The following is an 18,773-nucleotide window of genomic DNA, read 5'->3' on the forward strand; positions in this document are numbered from 1 at the left end:
ATAGATGACAAAACCTACTATGGGGTGTAGGAGGGCCCTACTGACTAGGGTTGTAACGGTACACAAAGTTCACGGTTCGGTATGTACCTCGGTTTGGGGTCACAATTCGGTACGTTTTTGGTACAATAGGGAAAACAAAGATGCTGAAAATATTTATATATTTAAAAAAAAAATATGAACATTCTACTGTTGCTCATTTACTTTACGATCGAGTGTGGTCACATTTGCATGGATAAACACCAGTCTGTTTTTGTTTCACTCTGCTAATAGACACATTCAGGTGATGCCTTTGTACATTAAATGTTTGAAGTGTATCCACAGATATAGGCCAACCCGACTTCAGTTTAACAGTGTAGGCATACAGTTTGACACAAATCGTTGTCCATAGAGCTCGATTAACCCGGAAAACTAACGTTACAGCGCTGCTGCAGCTGATAGAGAACAACTGGTGCGCTGCCAGAACTTTCCGGGTTAAACTAACGGGAGTAGGGAGTAGTAGACATAAGCCGCTGTTTGGGTCACAGTGCATACCGAAAGGATGTTGCGGAACCAAACCAAATGTCTTGCAGCGAATGGTTCAATACAATTACACCCCTACTACTGACCCACATCTATGAGGCCTCTAACCACGGATAAGTCCCCATTTAATGACCTGATCAGTCTAATCAGCTGAACACATGCATCTTCGCTAAAACCTTACTATTTATAACACTTATGCATAAACAGTCGGCATCTCACGGATGAGTAGCGCACCTGTCTGTTTAGTAGTGAGCATTCGACCGGATAAATGAGACTGATTATACTGCATGAGTGGTGTGAGAGTTTATTAACGGATGTTTTGACATAGTTTTGCTGTTGTTAAACGCGTCCCCTCGTTCACTTCAATTCATCAAGACTTTTTTGATTCTTCACCGTGGAAGCGTGCGAGAAAAACAAAAGTTTTTTTCAAGAATTCACGGTAACCCAGGGTGAGCAATTGAAACACAAATGATCATTTTGAGGGTGAAGTACTTCTCTAATACCTGAAGAGTTGAAACCCACAAGTGTTTTTTTTCTTCTCCAGTCAGAAGCTATTACTGTCTTTTTTTTTACTGCAAGGTCGGACTATGTTTGTCAAAAGCAACAACTTGTCTCTTCCAGCTGTTTTTAACGGATTTTTGAAAACAGTCGGAGCCGCTGGCAGTAATGTAGGGCGAACCTGCAGCAGAACAAACAGCGCTAACTTCACACTGTGAAGAATACCTCGGTGGGTTTAGACTTCTCATATCCATTCATGTCAGTGGGAATAAAAAAAACAAATACAATTGTGCTGGTATTATTTTCCTTGAAAGTCAGCAGCGCTCATGCTCCTGCTTCTGCTTTGATGCTATCTGGCAAAAATGATTATACAGAAAAAATGACATGGATTTGTTTTAGTATTAAGCTCAATGGAGGAAAACAAAAAAATGATTGACATCACTCGCGTGGAAAGTGACGGAAATATCTCCTGATAAAGCCTCATTTTTGTTACTCACAAATTATTCTTCATGGTGTTTGAGTGTTTTTTACTACAGGAAAAAAAACTGATTTTCTGTGGCTCCGTTAGATGCTCTGTTTCTGTCCACTGTATGTTTTTAAGTGTCTTTAGCTGTAGCGCTACCTCACCGTTGTTATTTATTGATACCGGCGGTATTCTCCAAAGACTCTTTTTAGCGCAGATGTGAAAGGTGCAGTGGTGCTATCTTTGTCTTCCTTGCTGGCCCTCCTCCCTCCTCCTCCTCCTCTCTCTCTCCGACTATCTGCCTCCCCTGGCAGTCTTCACCAGCTTTACTAACTAGCTGCGCACTCCCACTCATAGGAAAATGATGATGAGACAGCAAAACCAGCACAGAGACATCGCACAGCAGAAAGAGAGGAAGAGAGAGTTGGAGAGAGGGAGCCGGCTGCAGGAAAAGAGAGACAACGAGAGAATGAGAGCCATCAGTCTTTTTTATGCACTTTTACCACATATATGTTCATCCCCGGGGAGCACTATGTCTCTGTCTCGGCCTCTGCCTCCCTCTCTGTGCCTTTCTCTTTGTTGTCATCATTCAATGCGTTTTCCTTCCTCCCCCCCACCTACCGTAAGTTATTAAATCTCCTCTCACCCCCTTCTTCTGTTTCTCCTCCCTCCGTTCCTCTCTGCCCTGCAACCTTTCTGTCTTGTGCCACTAAGTGGACTGCTTATATAACAGCGTACACCTAGAGGGACTCCTCTCACCCAGCCAGCCTGTTCTTCTCACTCCACCCTTTTAAGTCTGCTGTTTTTTGTTTTTTTTCTCCTCCTCTTCTGCAGCACCTTACCTTCTCTTCCTCCTCCAGAGTCATTTTTCCTCCTGCTCTTCCTTTCTTCCCCCGGCTTCTTCTTCTATCGCTATGACTTTACGATTGGAACAAATGACCCTCCCTCCTGCTGTGTAGCTGCGTCTACTGGGGATAAGTGATAACCAAAACAGTAAAGTCTTATGTTCATCTAAGGCAAAAACGATTAGTCGAACAACAGAAAATTAATCAACAACAATTTTAATATATTTATTATATTTTAATAATCAATAACTGGTAATTATTTAAGTTTTTTACCAAGAGAAAATTATAAGAAATTCCCAAATGTGCTGCTCAAATGTCTTTTTTTCCATCTTATATCACTGTAAATAGATTGCTGCTGGAGTGAGTCCTAAAACCTGGAAATGATTGAGCATTTTAGCACTTCAGGTTCCCTCGTCTTAAACTCAGTGGGCTTTTTGAATGGGTTTTTAGTTAAATGCCTGAAATAAGGTCTGTGGTTAACATAAGCTTAAGAGATTTTTTTTGTTCTACAACATAAAATACGTCAATAAATAACCCACTCGTGAATTTTAAATCCTTTAAGTGTCTTAAAAAAGGCGGTTGCTAACAAGTGGTTAAATGAGACTACTAAACGTCTTCACACCGAACACTAGTCCGCCTTTAACTTAGTGATGACGATGTGAAGTCATGCGACCGTGGTGTAGTTTGTTTATTGCTTAACGTTAGCTTTTTACTTCTGGCGATTTCATTCACGCTTCAAAAATCATAAAAGTGTTGTTCATTTGTGCAGATTATCTTGCTGAACAGAACGTGATCGTATCATAAACGTTTGTTTGCCACAGAGCTTATTTTCTACAATAATCCAAAAAGCCAATGGAAAAATCCCATTAGCTTTTTGTCGAGGGAACCCAGGGTGATGCTAACTTCCTGGTTGGCCTATAAAAATATGTCACCCCTGCGTCACTCTATTTAATATCTTTGGGTTTTGGACTGTGGATTGGACAAAGAAGACGTCACCATTAGCTCTGTGAGATTGTAATGATCATTTTTTTCCTACTTCCTGTGATTTTATAGACTCAATCAATAGATTCATCAAAAAATAATTATTGATAATGAAACTAATCATTGCCGCTCTAGTGTCTTCATGTACAATCAGCACATGAATGCACCAAATTAGTTATCATTGTCTATGTCAGTAGCCTCTCATGTACACGTATCACACATCTCTCCAGCCGCTTAAATCTTAAAACAATAAGAACAAATGCATGTCTGGTGAGTTCGCTGCATTTGTCTCAGTAACACCCAGCGGCGTTTTTTCCATAAATACTATTGAGTGCTCAAACACAGACATACACTCTTGCTTCCTCGCATTCAGCTCCTCCCGCACGCCGCCGTCCTCTCACCTATTTCTCAATGACTGCATCACTCTCCGACTTTTTGCACGCCGCTCGCATCCAGGATTCTCCTCATGGCATGTTTTCATATTCAACGCAGCCCCTCGTTCTCCCTACTTTCATCTTAGGTCTGTCTGCTTACCATTCTCTCTCTACCCCACACACCCATTGTACCGCTTTATCTATCTCCCCCTCCCATCTCAAACTTCCTCCTCCTCCACCACCAGCACCATCACCACCACCACCAACCCCCCTCTCTAAATATAGTCCCTTTGAAGCATAGCTGTGTTGTCTCTTCCCCGCAACACTGCAAGACAAAAGTCTGTCATCTCACATCTGAGCAGCGGGGATAGAAAGCACAGATAAGATTGATGGCCCCAAAAAGAACACTGGTTAAGAGAATTGATATTCATCTGCCTGTGTAAACGAAGAAGGAGGAGGAGGAGGATGGGAGTGGAGGTGAGGAGAGGATCCAGAGAAAAAGGAACAGTTGTAACGCCACAGCGAGACAGATGGCGAGACGGAAAGAGAGAGCGAGAGAGAGTAAGAGAGAGGAGAGAGGTGTTGTGACATTTCTGATCCACATTTTGTAATTGAATAATAATCTCTCTGGAGGCCTGACCTAGTAACGTATGCATGTGTGCGCATGTGAGCAGCTATGTGTGTGTGTAGGCACTATGCAAACACAGTGAGGGAGGTGTGTGCTCCTTTGTGTGTGTGTGTGTGTGTAGCAGAAAATGTGTAAGAAAGAGTAGACAACCAGGAGAGGAAAAAAAAAATGAGTGCAGAGGAGAAAGAGTGGATTTAAACATGAGACGGCACAATACCTCCACCTAGTGGTGCAAAGGAGTCATTACAGCTGTAGTTGGTGCATGTCACACATCACTGCAGCCAAGGACTATTCCCATCTCATCACCTGCAGGAGCCCTTCTAATGGCTCCTACTTTGTCTAATTACAGATTGTGTAATTTACATAATAAGTATACTTAGTAATATAAACAGTGAAGAGCACAGCGTGCAGCCGAATGCAAAATCATATCACATCATCGCCTCAGTTGTTCAGTGAGGAGTCAGAGTTACTGTATGTACGTCACACATATATACACACACACACACACACACGCTCAACCTTAGAGTGGCCTTCCTTACCTGCTAACACTACTCGTCCATCAGCGGCGGTTGCCAGGGGAGCTGGGCCATCATATGTACCGTACCGCGTGCAGGCCGGTTGGTTTCCCCCCGCGGCCAGAGCATACATCGCCACTGACAGGATCTCCTTCCGCTTCAGTGACCCGGCCTGTAGCTGGCTCAGGGGGAAAGACAGGAGTGCAGATTATCATACTCAGCAGCAGCGTTTCTCAGCACTCGCCACGAGGCATATAGCGAGGAAAATGTGTGTTTTTATATGCAGAGGGGTGGGGGGGGGGGGAAGGTGTAATAGTTTCTCTCTTGAAGAGAAGAGGGTGTTAATGTGCGCCGAGGGAAAAGTCTGTGGCTGTTTGGCCTCTTTGTGTTGCTTTTACGTCGAGTATTTTCTGCTTTTCTCTGTTTTCTTCATTGTAAATTAAATGTCTTTTGGATGTTTGAAGACATCACCGAGGGCTCTGGAAACTTGTGATTAGAGATGTTCCAATACCATTTTTTCCTTCCCAATACCGATTCCGATACCTGAACTTGCGGTATATGCAGATACCAAGCACCGATCCGATCCAGCGTGATAAAAAAAAGATTAGTTATTATTATTATTAATTAACAGCTGTTTACTACTGACCATGTATGGATGTGATGTGATTACTATCTTTGTTGTATGGCCTGGCTCGGGGTTAAAGCGTTTTGTAACACATGAACAAATACATACAGAGAATGAACGCAATAGAATTGTATTTTATTATTCAGTTTGTCAGTTACAAAGAATCTAAATTAATAATATAAGAAAAAATTAAATATAAAATATCAAGTTAAACAAGTTGATTAATTCCTGGTTTAATAAATGATGGTATTGGATTGGTGCATAGACTGGCATACTCGCCGATATCCTATCCCAAAGTTTAGGCAGTATCGGACACACACACGATACTGGTATTGGTGTCGGAACAACTCTACTTGTGATGGGAATTTTTCGTTATTTTCTGATATTTTATGGACTAAAGAATTGTTTAATTGTAAAGATAATTGAGAGGTTATAGGAATAGTTCAACATTTTGGAGAGAGAGTTGGATGAGAACATCAACATCACTTTCATATCTGTCAGGAGACAGTTAGCTTAGCATAAAGACTGGAAACAGGGGGAAACAGCTAGCCTAGCTCTGTCCAAAGGTACACAAATCTACGAGCACCTCTAAAGCTCACTAACAACATGTTGCAGTTTTCTGGGTTGTTATGTCCGGCACTCTTTCTTGCCTGGGAGAATGGTTTTCTGGTTGCCTGGCAACCTCAAGCTGACGACAAAGCTCCAAATGTCAAACTAATCCTTTAACAGAACAAAACAATTACATTATTTGCAGCCCTAGGTACTTATCCACATTTCTGTCTGTCTTTCCTTCTTTCTTTTTTTTTTAAATCCACTTCTGTCTCCCCACTTAAATCTGTCTGTATTTTATCCTTCAGGCTACGGAGGGAGGGATACACGGTGCAGGTCAGCGTCAACGACTACCTGGACATCTACTGCCCGCACTACAACACCAGCCAGCGGGGGACGTTGGAGCGCACCGTGGCCGAGCAGTACATCCTCTACATGGTCAGCTACCACGGCTACCGCACCTGCGACCCCCAGCTGGGCTTCAAGCGCTGGGAGTGCAACCGGCCCCACGCGCCCCACGCTCCCATCAAGTTCTCGGAGAAGTTCCAGCGCTACAGCGCCTTCTCGCTGGGCTACGAGTTCAACGTGGGCCAGGAGTACTACTATATCTGTGAGTAGACAGACACTGGTTTATTGTGATGGATAGGAAAAGCCTGAGAGGGCTGAACATCCAATATTTTAACATCTTCTCTCCGGCTGCTGTCACCCACATGTATTGATTGCATGTCTAATAGATTGTGGAAGTTCAGCCGAGGACAGACTTGGTTGCTCAGGCTGCAGAGCTTGCTGATTGTTGAGGGCGGTGTGGCCTGCAGAGGGCACAAGGTTGACATGTTTGCTCTCCGTTTCAGCCACGCCCACCCACCACCACGGCCACAGCTGCCTGAGACTGAGGGTCTACGTCTGCTGCTCCACCGGTGAGACCCTCGTTTTCATACCGTTTCCTCTCCTCCTGTGTCACTTCATCTCCACTTTCTTCTCCCCCCTCCCTATCTCTTTGTCATCCCCCAAACACACAGAGACAAAGAGGCAGACAGAAAAACTAAGATCTGACAGTCTTGTCTCGGAGAGAGGCTTTTTCTGCCGCGCGCGCTGTCTTGGCGAGGTTTTGATGATGGCGTCTTTTCCCTCGAAGCAGCGCTTTGAGAGTGATGGTTTAATGTTATTCTCTGTCTCAGTGCTATTACAGTAATGCTCCATCTCTCTCTCAGTGAATGACATGCTCTCATGAAGCCGTACAAAAGATGTAGAAGAAAAAAAAATTTCAGCTGCAAGATTCGTCTCTCTCTACCCTCCTTCTCTCTCTCCGTCCCTCCCTCCCCTAGCTCTCTTGACCACTTCCCCCCACCCCACTGTCTATCTCTTCTTCTTCTCTCTCTCTAGCTCTCTCATGCTTGCTGCCATGTATAGTGTGTGTGTGTTATTTTTACCCTGGTAGCCTGCTCTCTCCCCTGCAGGCCTTTGATCAGGAAGCCCAGCGCTGAAAGCCTCCCCCTCTCCTCTAACCTTGTCAGCACTAATACATCCCACACTCAGGCCACTGTCAGCCCCTGTGTACACATCACCTTAACACCCCCCCAACCCCAACCCACCCCATCCCAGTGTCACGGCTAATCTATTGATGTGTCTACCACGCCTCCATTGGCTTCCGTGCGTTTGCGCGTGCACCGCCGTGTGTGTCCGAGGTGTAGGAGTTTGCGTGTGTGTTCCTGCACATGGTAGTTTTGTACGGCCGTAAATCTTTTTAGTGTGTGTGTGTGTGTGTGAATGGCCATGTGTGCATTGGTGCATTTAGTGCAGTTTTACAATCCACAACCTTTACTCAGCCAAGGTCATTTTAACAGCTTGCTATCAGAAAAGCTGTTGATTTCAGCAGCCTCCAGACCGGTTTCATTTTCTCTGCGTGTCTCCCACCTTAACGCCTTTACAAGACTTTAAGATAAGACAGAGACGTGAATATTCATGACATATGCTTTACATCTGCGAAAGAGCTGTGACTTGATTGCTACCAGTCCCTATGTAAATTATGCTATTGCATTCTCCACACAGGCTCACACAAACACATATATTTAGTTTAAAAAAAGCAGAAAATACACAAACGTATATACGGGAACACATCGACAAACCCACACATCATTCATTCATGGATAATTTGGCAGACTGAATGTAATTCTATGTCTAGACGAACAGCAAATGTAAAAATGATTTCTGTCCACCGTTTCCGAATGCTTTTAATCTTCAGAGTCTGGATTCCCAGGATTTCTTCAGGGGCACACACCAACTGCTCCATGCTCTGCTATAACTATATCTGTGTACAATTTAGCGGTGCCCAAAAATGCACATTTCACCCAGTCTTGTCATTTTAATGACGTGTTTTCTCTCCATCATTTCTCTCTTTTCTGTCTTTGTGTGTGTATACGTGGTGTGTTTCTCAGTTTCCCAGGCAGATGACGACTCCAGTCAGACCTCTCCCGACTACACAGTCAGGCCAAACATCAAAATACACAACATCGGTGAGTGAGTTGCTAAAAAAAGGAAGAGCGGCCAATTGCCAGATGCTGGTCAATATTTGGCTGTAGCTGCAAAAACTTGATTTGTGTCCCAATCATTGTGGAAAGGCACCAACCATTTGTTAGTTTTTTTTATATTCTGTGGTTGGCAAATGAAAATCCACTGGTCATAGCTGGTTGATGAGTAAAACATTTTTTTTTCTGCTCTTGAGGATTTGGCAATCTGAGTAAGACAATGAACAATGGAACTTTAGTGATTCAGCAGTAGTGGCATTTATACTTATATACATATTGTATTTACGGGCATCTGGGAAAGAACACAAATATAATATGGAAACAAATGAACCCACTTAAAGGTACAGTGTGTAGGATTTGGTGTGATCTAGCGGTGTGGTTGCAGATTGCAACCAACTAAGTACCTATTACTTTATGCTATTACTGAGTAATAGCATAAAAAATAATTCATAAATGAATTAATTCATCAAAAATAAATTGTGAAAGTGTATAAGGGTTTAGATCATGATGATAGAAGAATATGACGGCACATTCCCATGCTCTATTATGTCTCATAAATTGTTGCAGCAATTTGATACCATTTGTTACACAGATTTGGTGCTAAATTTAACCATTTTTACCACTCGAGAATTGATAAAAAATTATCAATAATCCCTCCAAAATACCACATTAAGACACCAAGACCTTGAGGAACACCATAAAAATAGTCATGCTGTGTTTTGGTTTAAAAACCTTTTCTGCTAGAATTGCCTTTTTTCGGTGATTGGATGGCGAGGACTTCCGTTTTGGAAACTTCTCAGAAACCCCCTTCTTGTCAATCTACCTAGGAATCATTCCATCCCCTGAATGCTCTAGGTCTCTAGTTTGTGGCTGTAAAGTTTCATGAGGTTGTGATTATTCTAGAGGTCACCACAGGTCATTTTATACAGTGAGCTCAAGTTTCAAAAAATGGTCTCACTGGGTACCCATAGAACCCATTTTCATTCACATATCTTGAGGTCAGAGGTCAAGGAACCCCTTTGAAAATCGCCATGCCAGTTTTTCCTCGCCAGAATTTAGCGTTCTTCCCGACAAGCTAGCATGATTGATGCCAATAAATTCCTTAGATTTTCTAGTTTCATATGATACCAATGATGAACTGATCCCGGTACAACCTCCGGACAGAGTGTTAAGGGGTTAAACTATTAATTTGTCAGTGTCATTATAAAATTCAGCATTTCCATAGTTACATTAATTCAGTCATGACACGACGCTAACTCAGTTGTTAGTGCCACAGCAGTCCCCGGCCTCACGTTGCCCTACATAAAACAATATTTGAATGAGTTGCACACAGTGAGGTATACAGATTACACTAGTAAATACGAGCATGAGAGAGTATTGGATTGATTCGATACTCAATTATCACAATGGGCGATATTAAACCAGAACTGCAAGCAAAAACCAAACCCTTTATCTCCTACAATGCACCGCACAGGTGAAACCTCCACAAGGTCAGTGGAGGTCTTGTAGGGAATAAAAGGCCCGTGTTTACCTAAAGAGAAAACATGTCAGCGGGCAAGTCAATTGTGCAGCTGAGCGGTTACATAAACCCTCTATTTTTCTTTCTCACAAAAGCCTCTTGCCGGGAATCATTTAGTGCGCTTGTTTCTGGGAGCTGTGGGCAGTCTGTGACGAGGGCTAAGAGAGTGTGACCTGCCTGGGATGGGAACTGAGACCAGCAGAGACGGAGCGAGGAGAGCTCTCGAGCCATCGGCAACGAGTACCTTCAGAGAGAGAGAGGGGGCAGAAAAGAGAGGGAGAGAGGGAGAGAGGGAGAGACACGGTGAGACAGAGAGATAAAAGACAGGAAGGAGGCAGTGAAAGAGAAATGCAGCAGGAGAAAGCCTGGCAGAAAGAGGGACAGATAAGGCAGAGAGAGATAAAACCAGAGTGGGGGTAGAGAACCGGGGGGTGCAGAGAGAAGGGGCAGAGGAAGAAAGAAGAGCTCAGTGGTGGGCGAATTGCTCAGTGGTAACTCCGGCTCGAGCTTACGTAGAATTTAATATAAAAAAAACACACACACTGGCAGGGAATCATAAAAAAAGCATAGCCTCTAGCATTGTGATGCATTTTGCTGAATACATTTGGAGGAATAACAAAATCAGGACACACAGATTTGTGCGCACACACACTCATACTTAGAAACAAATCGTACCCCTGATGGCTCTGCTGACCGCTGGACACCCACTCTCTGACTCACCCTCAGGACCAGACCAGCCCACAGACTGGCTTAGCATCAACAAATCTCTGCCTCTCTCTCCACATATGTTTGGACTCGCTGTCGTCCTCGTTACTTTATTATTAGCTTTGCTTCTACGTCACATTTTCCTTATTTAACAGGGTGTCTTGAGGAGAATTCTGGTCTATTACAACTTGTTTTTTGTAGTTTCGGACATCATATCTACGGGTAATAATAATAAGGCTGTTAAAGTTACTGTGAGGTGCTTTTAACTGGTTATGGAACAGTCAATTTAATACTGATGCCTCTATTATATGACTTGCATAAGTAAACGAGACTATCAGCGAGAAGATTGGCTATTTCTATATAATTATTCTTAATGCTTGTCATCGGTACCACCGGGTCGGATTCAGTGGGATATCAGACACAAATCATGCAAGTTCACCAGAAACTCCTTCAGCTCAGACTCCAGCGGGAAGTGAAAGTCAATTGTTCGTTCCATTGCAACATCAGCACCCAACAGCAGAGCTACACTGAGAAGCTCCGGACGGAGGTGGAGAGCTCCGCGTTCCCGCAGCAGCGGCTCCTCCTCCGGCTAGGAGCAGAGCTTCGCCAACACAGATACCACGCTGCTGGAGGCCCAGGCCGTATTGCTGGGCCCGCTGGAGGGAATGGAGGCACGGGAGAACCAGAACCAGGACTTAGCAAGGCAGACTGTCAGACCCTGCTGCAGTAAAATGAGAGGTTTTCTAAAGGGACTCTGGTTCCTCATAGTGGCTTGAAGTTAGTTGCTGAGATCTGGAAACATGGTGACATTGCTAAACTCAGACGGGGCAAGAAACATGAGCAGTTAGATGATTTAAACAAATCCTCAGGTCAGCCAAAAGTACTTGGAAGAGAAAATGAAGGGCCAACCATAAAAATATTACTCAAAGCTGTCTGCTGTAATCATCTCAGTTTATCATTTGTGAAACGAGACGCCGCCACCATTTGCAATCTGTGTGCAGGCAGTGCTTGTGAATCATTTCTATGAAATGGGACGCTGTTGGCTTGTTTACAACCTGCCTGATCGTCTGACTCGCTCGTCTTTGTTGCCCCATTAGAAAGTGTTTCCATATCTCAGCAATTACTTTGCTGAGCCCAATATGCAACATAAACTACAAAAACAAGACCCGCGTTGTAATAAACCAGAATCATCCTTTAAATATGAATTGACTTGATTTATCTTTTTTATGATTTTAATTTTCTAAACACACATCTGTTCTGCATAGCAGCGATTCGTTACGGTAGAGCGTCTTACAACGAACGGCTTGTTTCTGCAAATGTACTACAAGAAGGATCAGTCTTGCTGCTTGAATTAATCATAACCTTATAGTTTCCTGCGGCAAAGCTTAGTATACACTGTGCATTCTTCCATCTGTGACTTGCCCTTAAACACTGTCCTCCTATATTGAGCGTCTGCAGCAGTAGTAGGAGGGATAAAGGCTGCAATATAAATAACGTGATGGACCAGACAATGCAACCGTAAACAGATAGTATTAAGATGCATCAATAGGCACCGGCGCCCAGGATTCATCTGTCCTGAGTGGCTTGTTTTGTGCAGATTTTCTCAAAATCAGTCATAAGATATAGTTGTGATGCACCGGGCAAACCAAAACACTTCATCCAATATGTGCAGTCTGTATACAAATTCACAAAGAATGGATTGTGGCTGCTGATAGCACCATGAATTACACATCACTTGCAAACGCTATCTGCCCCGACTCAAGGTCCGATTCACAAATGATATAACAGCACAAACACGTCCATAAAGTTATCCATGTTGCAAAGTATAAAATAACACAGTAGGCAGAACGATGGCAGAGAGAAAAACAACAATAAAATATTGAAACCGTGAGCTAAAGGTCCTGACCGACGAGGTGCAGGGGCATTCCTTAAAACTTCAGGCAAGGAATTTAAATGTGACAGAGAAAAAAAACATATTTAATATTCCAGTCTGTCAGTGCTGACAGCCGTTATGAAGGCGCTTCAGTTACCACCAACTCTCTGAAGATGCTAATAATTTCACTACTACTGTGTGTGGCTATTAGCGCTGATCTTTATGAATTGGACTGTTTTTGATGAGGGCTCATTTGCATAGAAGGAGGCCAATTTTGTGCCAAATATTCGCACATTACATAATTTAAATCCAAGCCGCAAATAGCACAGGCGCACCGAGACGCCATTTGCTTGGCAGCGCTATAAGGGATGCATTTCACCCTTTGCTGGTGCTTTAAGAATTTAGAATTACACGGTTTGTTTTTGTCATATTTTTGCAAGTTTAACGCCCGCCCACAGCCGCGCAATCCTTTTGTGAATTTGCCCCTCTGTGACCAAAAGCATTGAAACACTGGTTCAAAAACATGTCAGACCACCTTTGGTGCTGATAGCAGCTGCCATGCTTTAGTAGCACCTTTAAAGATTACCTATCATGCTCGTTTTCAGGGGCATCATTATGGGTTTGGGGTTTCTAAAACATGTTTAAATGATTTAATGTTAAAAAAAAAACGCTTTATTTTTCTCATGCCGGCTGTGCTGCAGCACCTCTTTTCACTCTCTGTCTGAAAAGTCCAGTCTGCTCTGATTGGTCAGCTGGCCCAACGTTGTGGTTGGTCGTCAACCGTACCAAACTCTTCGGACTCTGCTTCAGCTCCGCTCTAACTAGCTTTGTTTGAGGGTGTGCCAAACTAGCCGCTAGGCAGGTATTATGCAAATGTGTTACTTGGTGACATCACCACATCACGGAAGAAAGGGCGGGACTTCAAGCAAGGTGTTTCAGGCAGTTCAGGAGCAGTGTTTCTGTGGAGGAGAGTAACTCCCTTTGGCGTGGACTTTGGGCTTTGTAACTTTGCAGACCTTTTACATGCACAAAACAATTATATTTCACACTAAAGGAAACGCCAAAAAAAAGCACAAAAAAAACACAATAGGTCCTCTTTAACAAAGGACATGCAGCCTGTCATGTTATTTTGTTGTGTTTTGTTCTAACCAATCAGTAGTGAGTGATGTATCCATCACAGTATAGAGCTACGATTGCGGTTACTAGGAGCAATTAAGTTTAGGATTTTCACGACCTTCAAAGTCATATTCATATTAAAGAGTATTTGTTGCCATGTTTCTGTTGCTCTTTTTCATGGAGGAGTGAAGGAAGATGGCATTAAGGGCATTGAGTGTAAGCCAGTCGAGTTCCCTCCACACTATTACACCTCCCCCCACTGACCTGTGGACCTGTAACCACACATGATGGCTCCATCGCCTCACGTTGTTTACGCATCACTGCAGGTCTGCCATCGTCGTGGCGTAGCTGGCAGGAGGATTTATCAGACCAGACAGCCTTCCTCCACTCATCGACAGTCTGGAGCTGATGTTTCTTATCTCACTGTAAACGCCTCGGGCGGTTTTTCGGCGGACAGGAGAGCTACCCCGCGTGTTGTTACACCCCATACAGACGAGACCGCACCGGATTGTGCGTGCGCTCGGAAAATTGATTGCTGTATCCCACAATTGCGCTGTGATGTTAAGGTGTCATACTGCGGACCTTTGATAACTTGTTTTGGCCCGAGGCGCCCGACGTCCGCCACATTCATCTTCCAAGGACGGCCTCCATAAATAGCAAGGGTTTTGAAGAGGTGCATATTGTGCAGCTTTGTGATTGTCAAAGCTCTCGGCGCCCACAAATAAAGTGCAACATCACACGAATCAGTTCACAACAACTCGAAGAAAATGGAGTTGTGTCTCCGTGTACTTGTTTATGTAAAAGTAAGTGAGAGCTCGCTCCTTCTGCAGGAACAGGCCGTCTCTTCTTCTGGTCACTGAGTGTACATTTTATTCCTTATGAAACCCTTTTTGGCGAGACAAACCGGATGGTGTGAAGTGACCTCTGGCCCGTTCACCTGAGGCAATATTCTCCCCCCCTGCCTCGACTGAGTGTGCTCTGTGTGAGTTCATGCCGGTGCACTGCGGTGTGAATGTCAGGGCTGTGTGTCACCGCCACAGACAGATGCCTCGTGTTCCTTAAGAACAACAGTGACGTGGGCAACAGTCGCACACAACCAGGACAAACCAGAGCGGTCGGATGTTTTTTTTCCCCTCAGACAGAGACAGACGGCAACAACAAAATTCCGCACATTCATCAAACGTCAGCTGCCATTGCGACTGTTGTCTCTATCTGTTATCTCTCTGTTATCACATCTCTTGTTTTTTGACTTGTAGCCAATTACTGTCCCGTACACATTTAGCGAACACCGGGCAAGGCTTTAACTTCACACTGAAACAGCATCTTGCCTCCTCAGTGTGATGTATTTCCTGTTGAAAGCCAGTTTGAATTGATGGAGGACGATACGCCGGCTGGAATTTTAACGCACCGGGACATTACGGTGACAACGTAATAAAGTGAAAGTAATGGGATTTTGATAGACAAACACAAGATCGTTGTAACTTTTTTGGGCACAATTTGTCAAATAGATACATCAAAACAAGTATTTTTCATCTTTTCCAGCGCAATTTGAAGCTGTTAAACCCAAATAATGCCCTAATGATACGATATAACATCAGTATGACACATCTCAAGGCTTTAAACTCCCCCTCCTTCACCTACGTCTCTCTCTTTTATGTCTGATGTGGGCTAATGTGACTGACGTCAGGAAGAAATTGCAGCTTTCTTCTGCACTTAGTTGGATTACTTCACGTCTCAATGCAGCCAGCACAGGTTGTTCTCATAGTTGTGCAGGCAACAGAGCTCTTTTGCTTCATTTTGCCGTGTAATAACCCTCCAGATATAATGGGAAGCATTATGTCGAGACAGAGCATAATGACTCAGTTTAATCCACTTTTTACAGAGTATTACAAAATGTGTTCTCTCAGCTCTTTCTCCTGTTTTTACCCCTCCAGCTAATGTTCTGTTGTGTCTAATCAATGGCAAGGCCATAGTAATTTGGTTTGATTGAAATCCCTCTAGGATAAAAACATCATTAGTGTGAAAAGAGGAATACGTGAAAAAAGAAAAACACACATCAGAAATAAAAGTGTTTTTAATTTCTCCATCCCACAGGGGGGAAATGGCCATATGTAGCAGTGCTGATGATAATTGGTGTGGTTTGTTAATTGCATCATGTCTTTTTCTCTGCATATGTTAAAAGCACAATTAGCATGCATCACACGCCGCCTTTAGATTGATGAATTAATAATGCAGTAATGGTTCGTTTCCTTCTGTCTGGCGCGTACACACTCGCTCTTTCACACTCACGTTCTTCTCTTTTCCCACTTTCTTATTTCCTCTCTCTTTTTCTCTCTCTCCAGATGAATTTAACCCCGAAGTTCCCAAACTGGAGAAAAGCGTGAGCGGCAGCAGCCCATCGCGCGACCGCCTTCTTCTCACCGTGGCCATGCTGCTCGTGTCTACCGGGCTTTTGTCCTAGCGACTCGTCGCCCGCGAGCGACGCTCCGTGCTTAGCTGGGACCGCCTTCTCCAAAGGGCTTCGTATGCACCGAGTTGTCGTCGTGAAAGTCTGCAGAAACACAGTCGAGGTGCAATAGAACCACAATCAAACGGACACGGAAAGAAAATCCTTGAACTTCACTTAACTTTTTCAAAAGGAGAGGCCTTTTTTGCTGTCATATTTACACACACTCCATGTTGTTGTTGGACATCATTACAACATTTCATGCAGGTGTGTTTGCCACAACATGGAGACCACAACCATGATTCAGAATCTGTGCTGCTGTCATGCCAACAAGTGGACTTGTAATGAGTTGGATGTAGACTACACACTCTTATTGTAGCATGGATATAAAAATCACCTGAGGATTTCAAGCTGCACTGTCTGTTGGATTTTTAGGCCTTGGACCACGGACCGAGTATGCCGATGGATCAAACTCAACTTAGATGTAGTAAAGAGCGAGCTTGACTCTGGAACTGTACTGATTTTACCTGGGCTATACAGGATATTCATGTAATCGGTCAGTGATGAGAACTGCTGCCGTTATCCCGGACACTGAAGAATGTTTTCACACCGGTGTGAGGGGAGCTGCTGGTTGATAAGAGGCCAAGGTGTTTCTTAAGAAAAGGGAAAGACTTTGTGAGGATATATCCACAGGCCTTTCAAGAATCCATTTTCACCAGACATCAAAAAATACCCCTGGCTTTGTGATATACAGACGCAAAGCCCGCGTTTCTTAGAAGATAGCGAGTGCCCTCTCAGAACTAGTCCTTTGTCTGCATTTCCTGCCTTCACACTGTTAACAACCCGAGAAAAGTACAGACCCCGGACTAGTAATTTGACGGCACTTTAGACGCGGGTAGACGTGTGTTTTGTTCCGACGCATTTACCTTCAGCACTCGGCGTAGTATTTTTCCGGATGTCAGACCTTTCTCCTCGCAGCAATCAGCAGAGTCATTCAGAATACCGCTAATTTACAATTCTTAAAAAAAAAAAAACTCTCTGCGGCAAGTTTCCCTTTTAATCCCAGACAACCCCATCCATTTCCCCTTTTTCCACTCCAGTGGTTCCCGGCCAATCAGTGCCGACGGCCATTACAGCAGTCACGGTCACCATGGAAACGACCCCATACAGTCGCCAGAGTGCGGCAGGTGCCTGAGGAGAAATTGTGCTTTGAGTCTCAAAGTAACGCTGCCGCCATTTTGTTAAAAAAAACAAAAAAAACAACAAGTGTGAATGTGCAAATAAAGATCACTTTTTTTATATTGTAATACAGGACAACATAGGCTGGCATTAATCAGATTACAATGTTGTGCTTTTATAATTTATTTACTTTCCAAATGTATTTATTTTAACATTAAAGTATATTATTTATCTACCTAATTTATTAATGTGCATTTGTAGGCCTTTGCTCAATAAGCTATTGTGCCATTTTTTTATTATTTTTCTTAAACAGTGGAATTTTTACTGCAGCATTTTTGCTTGTGTAGATAAATAGGCAGATGTAATTGAGCCTGACGAAAAGAGAGAGTGGGTTATTGGTTCGGACTAGTCAGTGGGGATGTACACTCAGTAACCCTGCTCTCATTAGTAACAGATACCGATAACCAGGTTATGTTGCTGAAGAAGCGCATGACATAAAACCAAGAGTTGATGGACGGGCAGCATTCCTCCAGCGCTGCAAAAACGAAGGAGTCTGCATTGTAATGTATATTTATAATACATGCCGGTTATGGAATGTGTGTGCACAAGCGTGTATGAGCGTGTGTGGCTTTATCTGCCTTGCTTTCCTGTGTGTGTGTGTGTGTGTGGGAGTGTGCAAGAGAAAAAAACATATGTGTGCACATATGTGTGCCGAATGTGTTCGTCCGCGCTTCTCCAGTATGTTGCATTTAGAAATTCCGTACCCGTCAAGGAGTCGTCTGTAGGAATCTGAATATGCAAGTGTGTGTGAGAGAACGTGCTCTTCTGTAATGTTAGTTTACGTTACGGGGTTTTTGGGAAAAGCATTTAAAAGCGGTGTTGAAGACAAACCACGAGAAATGTGTTTACCTTTGACAAGAATGAATAAAAAAAAACAAGCTGTAAATTGATCCAAGAATGATTAAAACAATGCCTATTAAAATCTTTTTGCAAATTTACATCTGTGTGTTTATTTATGAATTGTTTCTTTTACGCCTCCTTGCCCTTTTCTTTATCTCCACAGTGACTCCTTCACCTTCACTCTGCACTGTTTGTTTTCCTTGAGCACTACTTGAAAGCTCTCCCTCTTTCTCTCACACTCCACTTTTAGATATGTCGGTCGTGAGCGGACAGCAACTCTCGCTGCAAGTACTCTCAGTGTAAAACTATCACCCTTCCTTACAGCACCCAGTTTTGCAAACACTTCTTCTTGCCATAAAACATAATGACAGCGTAGGGAGGGAGGGAGGAGAAGTCACGGCTCCACATCTCCCACTCTATCCATCTCCCTCTCTCTCAAAAAAAAAACACCTGCAAGCCATTCATGTCTCCACAAATCTGTCTCCCTCCGTCTCTCCTTTCCCTTCGCCCCTG

The 18,773-nt window shown here is 43.5% G+C and overlaps 1 protein-coding gene across 1 annotated transcript in view; it reads left to right on the forward strand.

Annotated features, from left to right (window-relative positions):
* efna3a (ephrin-A3a) overlaps window positions 1-18,356 on the forward strand; it is a 75,711-nt gene extending 57,355 nt beyond the window's left edge. The window contains exons 2-5 of the mRNA XM_074613740.1: window positions 6,306-6,607; window positions 6,849-6,914; window positions 8,433-8,510; window positions 16,078-18,356. Of these exons, the coding sequence (XP_074469841.1) occupies window positions 6,306-6,607; window positions 6,849-6,914; window positions 8,433-8,510; window positions 16,078-16,196 (565 nt within the window). The 3' untranslated portion in view covers window positions 16,197-18,356. The remainder of the gene's footprint in view (window positions 1-6,305; window positions 6,608-6,848; window positions 6,915-8,432; window positions 8,511-16,077) is intronic.
* Window positions 18,357-18,773: the final 417 nt, after the last annotated feature.

This window comes from Sebastes fasciatus, chromosome 17 (assembly GCF_043250625.1).
Source record: "Sebastes fasciatus isolate fSebFas1 chromosome 17, fSebFas1.pri, whole genome shotgun sequence".
Lineage (NCBI taxonomy): Eukaryota > Metazoa > Chordata > Actinopteri > Perciformes > Sebastidae > Sebastes > Sebastes fasciatus.